Genomic DNA, 8,507 nt, shown 5'->3' with positions numbered 1-8,507 from the left:
TTACAGCAACAATAGGAAACTGGTACACACAGGGAGACCAAAATCTCCACTAACAAAGTTCCTAAAGATGATTTGTAGTTTATTAATTTTTTTTTTTTTCAAACACTGATATATCCCAAGAACTGTGCTGAATGCTAAAGGTTCAATGATAACAGCTCCTACTCACAAGGAGCTCATAGCTGGTCAAACAGGGCCTGCTACCTAGCAGGTATTCCATATTCACTGAGTGGGTGGATGAATATTTAGATGTATGGATTGCAGATGAGGCCCTCCATGACCTGATGCCCTGCTACTTTACTGGCACAGTCTTTTGTCTCTTCCTTCTTCATTTTTACTGCCCTTTGCTGTTCTTTGAACCCATTAAACTTGCTCCTGCCTCAGGGCCTTTGCACTTGCTGTTAACATCTCAGAATGTTCTTCCCTTAGATATCTGCATGTTTTGCTGCATGATTTGAGGTCTCTTCTCAATGCCATCTTGTCAGAGAGGCCCTGTTTAACTACACTATGTAAGATACCACATCTCTCCTGTCATGGCCACATCACCTTCCAGATTCCTTGCCTGGTTTTATTTTCCTCCATAACTGTTTATCACTTATTCCTAAGGTGACTCTTCTGGCTAAGGGAGTGAGTGAGTCCTGAAATCCAGCCTACTCTCTGTTCCCAAAGCTGTACTCCTTAGCAGGGGCCTGAATCTGGCTGAAGGAAGAGGCTTTTTCCAAATTCATACAATGTCACTGCATACTCCCTAAGCTATGTGCCTTTTTGTAACTTGCAGAGACACCATATTGTTTACTGGCAGCTCTGTTTTTCTTCACCTAGTAGAATATAAATTCTTGAAAAGCGAAATTATCTTATTTATTCACCTTTGCTTTCCTATGGCTTAGAACATTATCTGGCATATAGTAGGTATTCAACAAATATTTTTGTCTGGGTGGATGGATAGATGTATGGAGACTGGAGAAACTTGCAAATAAACAGAAGTGTCAATACAATGTGAGAGTCATGATGAGATTGTGGACAGGATACTTCAGGAGCTCTGAAGCAAGGCATCTAACCCTCTCTTGAGAGACCACAAAAATGTGTTCCAAGACAAAGTTTATTTGGATTTCCTTGTCTTAAACTGCACAGTTCCTGGGGTTACAACAGTTTGGAAATAATCATATTTGATTTGGAGTTGGAAGAGCCTAGAAACACCCTCCACACTGCTTCCTCTATGCAATTTCTGCAGTAGCAATGCTTGCCTCTCTGCCTCCAGATCAGGGGAGGGAATGTGAATACACACAGTGGAAAAGCACTATCTACTTAAATTAGCGGGATTCCATTCCAGAGTTAGTGAACAAACCTAAAAGTGCATACACTACAACTAAAGTTTACATTTGGGGGACAGGGTTAAGATGGCAAGGAAAGAAAGTACCACAGAACTTAAAGAATCTTCAAACTTTTGGCTGGCAGGGTGGCTCACACCTGTAATCCAAGCACTTTGAGAGGTCAAGGCGGGCAGATCACCCAAGATCTGGAATTCGAGACCAGCCTGGCCAACGTGGTAAAACCCCCATCTCTACTAAAAATACAAAAATTAGCCAGGCATGGTGGCACACACGCCTGTAATTGCAGCTACTGGGGAGGTGAAGGCAGGAGAATCACCTGAACCCGCGAGGTAGAGGTTGCAGTTGGCCAAGATTGCACCACTGCACTCCCGTGAGATTGTCTCAAAAAAAAAAAAGTCTTCAAAGTTCTTTTATTTTGATTTATAATTTTTACAGATGCAGGCAACGTGCTTCTAGTTAGAGCTAATGAAATGGAGGCCAAATCAGAGTGCTGGCTTTAGGAATGGGAATTCAGTGCCTGTTCTGGTTCTATTTCCCTTCAAAATTATCAGCAAAAGTAAGTTTAGAAAAGAGACATTACCTTTAATATACTTACAATCTCATAGCCATTTCCTACAGTGAAAGAACACTGAAACCTTTCAATTTGATGACCAATTTAAGGAGTAAGAGAAATAAATATTGGAGAACAGGAAACAGGTTCTTCCTTTTTCCTCCTGTACATGTTAAATGCTGTTCATAGAGTCACAAAAATCGTTTACCCCTTACAGAAACCTGGAACCAGAAGGAGCTTTAGAAAGCAAGTGGTAAAAATACCTTCGCTAACCTTCGCTATACAGAGAAAAACATTGGGAGTCATTGGCTGTAACTCAGCCCAGGCTACAGCGTCAAAACCAGAACCCTGACATTCTGAAATCAAGTTCATTGCTGTCATCATTGTTCCCTGCTAAGAGTTTTCTTAGGAAAAAGAAAGAGGGGGGGATCTTTCCAAAATTGTGACTACAGAGCTCGAAGGTACAGATTTAAATCTTGAGTTAACAGACCATACAGGTCTTACTTAAGAGATATTCAAGCAAACTCATTTAAATAACTCCTCCAATCTAACTCCAGAAAGGCTTTCTTGGAAGTCTTGGATCAATGGCAATTAAACTTCCATCGTAGAGCTGGAAAGAACAAACACCAAATGTAAATACCATCTTTCAAATTCTCAGTGTTTTCTTTGTCTCTACCTAGTCTGCTCTTTTCTGAAAACAGCTGAGACACATTCACTCCAACTTGACTTGCTACAGGCCTCGTCTATGACAGGGTTCAGAATAACATCCTTCAACATAGCGCTGCAAGAGCTGGAGCTGTTTGTTTGGGTATGGCCACAGTTGCCTCTGCACCCTGTGTGGATGACACACTCTGTGTATTCCAGGCCAACGAAAGGGTAAGACATGGGCGCATAATTTAGGGTTAAGTGCTAAATGTGCCCGACTCCCTCGCAGAACAGCTAACCATTAGCAGATCTAGTAGTCAATTTCTTAACCCACTCACTTCCTACAATCCGCTTTCCTAACCATGCCTAGCTCCAATCTTACTGGGTAACACAGACGGTGCCAGCACAGCCAACAGCCATATCTGAGCCTTTCCTCTGGGGTCCAGAGAACCAGAACTCCCGAGTTGCTGTGGGGGTGCACCGTGGCCTGGGGTCGTCGCCGAATCAGCCCGCACACCTTGCAGCTTTAAACAGGTAGGGTCGTGGGACCCGCCGCTCCCTTCCATCGTTGGACGGAATGTTATCTCTTCTTGCGCCTTCACCTCGGAGGGGTAAGGTCTCGTGAGATACAACATGCCGACGCCAGTTGTGGGGCGAGCCCGAGCCCTTGCGGGGACGGGAAAGAACTGCGGTAAGAACTGCGCTAGGCCAGAGCAGACTGGGATTCTCCGAAGCGGAAGTGCCCCTCGGCGCCAGGGCTTCAGGCGTTCCCAGCAGCCCAGGAGCATTCCGTTCCCGTGGCAACGTTATTGTCTCCTAGGCCGGAACCCGGGCTGCGGAAGCTAACGGGGGACCTCCCGGGCTGGGTAGTTTCCGCGAGGCACCGCTTTGGCTCCCGGACCGAGGTCGGCCAGGGTCAGGAGGTCGACGCAGCCGGAAGAAGCCGCGCAGCCAGGCTGAGGGAGCGGGCACGCTGTTCCGGGGCCTGGCTTCCCCGCCCTGGGCTAGGTGCGCCGCCCGCGCTCGCGCGTCCTCTTAGAGCGTCCGCGGTGGGGGTACCGGCGTCACGGAAGGAGCCCAGGCCAGCGCTGAGCAGAGCTCGGCCCGCAGCGACAGGGCTCACGGAGTTACCGCGGAACCACTGCGGAGGAGAGTAGCGATTTGTACTTGAGACGGGGGCCAGAGTTCGGTGTTCAGCGCCAGGCGGAACGTCATAGGAACAGAATCCGGGAGTTTGAGAGATCAGAACTCCTTGCTGTGGGCATATTGTTGAAAGTGGAGGTTAAAAAGAGAAATTAGTGAGTCTCCCCTTCTGATTTTCGGATAGGGGGTGCTCTGCAGCCTGGGTCAGAAAGCTACTCAGGGCTCGACAGGAATGAGTGATTCTGGAGGGTGAAATGAGAGGCGACTTCGATGTTAACTTTCAATAAATAACTGCTTTCGATTTGGATTCGATTTAAGCGACTGGCATAGCCTTACTTGAGGGCTGAATTTCACAAATACTGTATTTAGAAATCACATTTTTCGTCATGTGCTTCAGAGGTTTCCCCTATCATCTGACAACCACAAGCAAAATAAACACATGAATTTTATTTATTATTTTATTTTGAGGCGGAGTCTCGCTCTGTCGCCCAAGCTAGAGTACAGTGGCGCGATCCTGGCTCACTGCAACCTCCGCCTCCCAGGTTCTATTCTCCTGCTTCAGTCTCGAGTAGCTGGAACTACAAGCACCCCCCACCACGCCCAGCTAATTTTTGTATTTTTCGTAGAGACAGGATTTCACCATATTAGCCAGGCTGGTCTGGAACTCCTGACCTCAGATGACCCACCTGACTTCCCACAGTGCTGAGATTACAAGTGTGAGCCACCATGCCCGCCTTGTTAATTTTAACCCCTTTACAAGAAGCTATTAATTAGTGAAATGGCTCCAGGGAAAAAAGCAGAATTAACCAATACTCTGGCTGTGCTTCGTTTATTACCGAGAACTGGTTGCTTTGTTTAAATACGTCTTGCCCTCAGACCTGCCAAAATAGTATCTGAGTTGAGTAGGTGACCATAGTTCCAATGACCCATGAGGTGTAAATATGCTTGCTTTGAAACATAAAGGTCAGGGATTTTGGAGAAGTAGGGTAGTGTTGAAATCAGGGGAAAGAAATTAACTTAGACATTTAATTTGGCAAATGTCTTTAATTTCTGTTTTCCAGCAGTCTCCATATCTGAGTACATGTAGTCTGTGGATTTAGGATGGGTTATATATTTGAGCTGCTTAATGTTAATAGTATCTTAGAGGGAGGAAAACAGAACAGACACCCAGCCTTTTCTCCCAAAGCTGACCTTATCTGATTCTTATAGGAAGAAGATGCGAGCCAGCCCCATCCGTATCCCAACTGTTAGCAATGATATCGACTGGGATTTCTGCTTCCGTTCGTAAGTATCACAGAATTTTGACATCAGAAGTACTCACTGGGCTGAAACACTAGACCTCCTGCTTAAGGCAAGCCTGGGTGAGGAGCTTTGCATGAACATTATATAAAAGAGAAGGGTTAACGACCAGCCAGGTCAACATGGTGAAACGTGGTCTCTACTGAAAATACAGAAATTATTCAGGCAGTAGTGGAGTGCCTGTAATCCCAGCTACTGGGAAGGCTGAGACAGGAGAATCGCTTGAATCCGGGAGGGGGAGGTTGAGACAAGCTGAAATCACACCACTGCACTTCAGTCTGGGTGACAGAGACCCTGTCTCAAAAAAAAAAAAAGAAGGTTGTATTTCTGTGATGTGCTTTAATAATGACTGTTATAATACCTATTTGTATTTACAACCTATCCATGATAGAAGGTTGCTTTTTTTTTTTTTACTTAAGGCAATTTTAAAAGTTTTTAAAAATAAAAATAGATTAGTTAGATTAGTTATAACAAGATTGGCAAAGTTGTGGAAAATTAACTATAACAAAGTTCATGAGAAAATTAAGTTTTATGAAATAGAGTAAATAAAACTTTCATATTGTCACATACTATGTGCCAGGCTCTGTTCTAAGTACCTTAAACATCTTAGCTGATTTAATCTCTCCAAACCCTGTGAAGGAGGTATTATTATTGGCATATTTTATGGATGAATGTGAATCAAAGACATATATAAGCAGTTTGCCCAAAGTTGCATAGCTAGTAAGTGGTACTTAAACTGGGCATTCTGACTCCAGAGTTCATTCTTGTTTTGTTTTGTTTTTAGAGGCAGTCTAGCTCTGTCACCCAGGCTGGAGTGCAGTGGTACAGTCACGGCTCACTGCAGCCTCAGCAGCCTCTAGGGCTCAAGCAATCCTCCCACCTTAGCCTTCTGAGTAGCTGGGACTACAGGCATACACCACCATACCTGACGAATTTTTAAATTTTTGTAGAGATGGGTTCTCATGATGTGGCCTAGGCTGGTCTTGAACTTCTGGGCTCAAGAGTTCCTCCTGCCTCAGCCTCCCAAAGTGTTGGGATTACAGGCATGAGCCACCGTGTCCAGCTAGAGTCCATTCTTTAACCATTCTCTATACCAGGGTTTCTCCATCTCTGTACTATTGACATTTGGGTTGGATAACTTTGTTGTGGAGGGTTGTCCTATATAAGATTTTTATCAGCATCCCTGACCACTATCCACTAGATGCCAGTAGCACTAACTCCAGTTGTGACAATCAAAAATGTCTCCAGACGTCAGATTTCCCCTGGGGGCAAAGTCGTCCTTAGTTGCAAACCATTGCTCTGTACCAGTGCCATCAAATAGAAATACAATGCAAGTCGGCCAGGCACGGTGGCTCACACCTGTAATCCCAGCACTTTGGGAGGCTGAGGTGGGTGGATCATAAGGTCAGGAGTTCAAGACCAGCCTGAGCAACACGGTGAAACCCTGTCTCTACTAAAAATACAAAAATTAGCCAGTCGTAGTGGCGCACATCTGTAATCCCAGCTACTCAAGAGGTTGAGGCAGGAGAATCACTTGAACCCAGGAGGCAGAGGTTGCAGTGAGCCAAGATCATGCCATTGTACTCTAGCCTGGGCGACAGAGCAAGACTCCATCTCAAAAAAAAAAAAGAAAAAAGAAATATAATGCAAGCTACATATGTAATTTAAAATTTTCTGCTACTCACATTAAAGAAACGAAACACATGAAATTAATTTTAATGCTATATTTTCTTTATTTCAATATATACAAAATATGCTAAAATTATTAAATACTTTATCTTTTTATACTCTTTAAAATAGAGTGCATATTTTACATTTACAGCACATCTCAATTCAGACTAGCAATATTTCATGTGCTTGATAGCCACATGTGGCTAGTGGTTACCATATTGGATAGTGTAATTTTTTTTTTTTTTGAGACAGAGTCTTGCTTTGTCACCCAGGACAGAGTGCACTGGCGCTATCTTGGCTCACTGCAACCTCTGCCTCCTAGGTTCAAGCCATTCTCATGCCTCAGCCTCCTGAGTAGCTGGGATTACAGGCTCATTTTGGTATTTTTTAGTAGAGCCAGGGTTCCGCCATGTTGGCCAGGCTGGTCTCAAACTCCTGACCACAAGTGATCCATGTGCCTCAGTTTCCCAAAGTGCTGGGATTACAGGCGTGAGCTACTGTTCCCGATCTGGAAAGCCTAAGTTTAAATTCATAAAATATCTTGTGGTTAAGGATTACATGACTATAAAAATTGAAGTTCACAAAAATGTTAAGTTCACAGTTAAATATCTGGGAAATAATGAGATAATTTATATTGGACATTACTAGTCAGAATTCCTATTTATGATAGTAACATATGGAAGAAGTCATAAGCCTGGCAAGGCAGACCTTTCATTCAACCTCCTATTCTTTTCATTCTTACCATCCTTAGAGCTGTCTCACTGGTCAGGATTCTCCAGCCATCTTTGTCACCTTTTATAACATGATGTTCAAAGCTAGTTCAGGGATTTACATTCTCAAAGTATTTATCAAGACCTTAATGTTTCTCATTCCTTTGAAGTCCCTGAGGTTGAAGCTTGCTTCCTTTGTTCTTAGCTTAACGTTATTCTAGGCTTAATTTAAAATATTTCAGGCTTGTAATTTTTAATATCCATAATTTGCAATCTGTTTGGTGGTTCCAGCAGATTTTAACTTCTGCTCTAGGTCTCTGAAATATGCAGCTTAAGCAAAATTTTCTACGGAGGTGTGTTCTCTCTGTTTTTTCTTTTAACTGCTCCTTGCAGAGCAGGGCTAGCATGCCCAGAGCCAGCCAACTTATGATCTCTTGCCACAGATTTCCTCTCTCCTCAATATTTTTCAAACATTCTAAAGACTGATCATTCTTTTCTCATTCATTTGTTCATCATTTAACAGACCATTATTTGTTTCTACTACGAGCCAGGTATCAGGTTTTCAGAAACAAATGAGGCTCAGCCCCTGTCCTGGTGGAGTTTACTTTGCCAGGAGGCAAAGAAGACTCAGAAACAAACCCAAGAAACAACAACAATAAAAAAAAAAAAAATTAAAATAAAAAAAACAGTAAAAAAAAAAAATCACAGTTTAGTAGCAGTTTGAGGGAAATTTTTGAAAGCCCTTTGGAGGCTGCCTTTATTGCTACTCTAATGAAAGCCTTCCAGGAGTGATAACATCTGACTTGTGTCTTGAAGGAGGAGTATGGAATTCACCAGGCAGAGAAAAGGAAGTTTATCACCTGTCTTCTGATTAGGTCATGTTGCCAACCTTCCCTGGCTGTCCCATCAAGTTAGCTTGTCTACTGAAAGCACACTCGTCTGTGGGCAGAAGGCGAGCCTGCCTGCTCCTGGGCCTGAAGAAATGTTGCTCTCCTATCTACACAGCCTGATTTGCCCACATGCCTCTTGATAAGTTAATTAGAATAGGAATCTAGAAGGATATCAGCATGCCATTTTTCAAACCTGGAGTAAAAGATTACGCTTGGCAGTTATTTTCTTTTTGTGCTTTTCTGAATTTTCCTTTTTTTTTTTTTTTTTTTT

At 43.4% G+C, this 8,507-nt stretch overlaps 1 protein-coding gene across 1 annotated transcript in view; it reads left to right on the top strand.

The window, feature by feature from the left end:
* The first annotated feature begins 3,844 nt into the window (after positions 1 to 3,844).
* Positions 3,845 to 8,507, top strand: part of TTC23L (tetratricopeptide repeat domain 23 like) — a 73,373-nt gene continuing 68,710 nt past the window's right edge. The window contains exons 1-2 of the mRNA XM_017548288.2: positions 3,845 to 3,869; positions 4,876 to 4,950. Of these exons, the coding sequence (XP_017403777.1) occupies positions 4,883 to 4,950 (68 nt within the window). The 5' untranslated portion in view covers positions 3,845 to 3,869; positions 4,876 to 4,882. The remainder of the gene's footprint in view (positions 3,870 to 4,875; positions 4,951 to 8,507) is intronic.

This window comes from Cebus imitator, unplaced genomic scaffold (genome assembly GCF_001604975.1).
Source record: "Cebus imitator isolate Cc_AM_T3 unplaced genomic scaffold, Cebus_imitator-1.0 Scaffold205, whole genome shotgun sequence".
Taxonomy (NCBI): domain Eukaryota; kingdom Metazoa; phylum Chordata; class Mammalia; order Primates; family Cebidae; genus Cebus; species Cebus imitator.
This window is presented reverse-complemented; position numbering and strand designations above follow the sequence as displayed.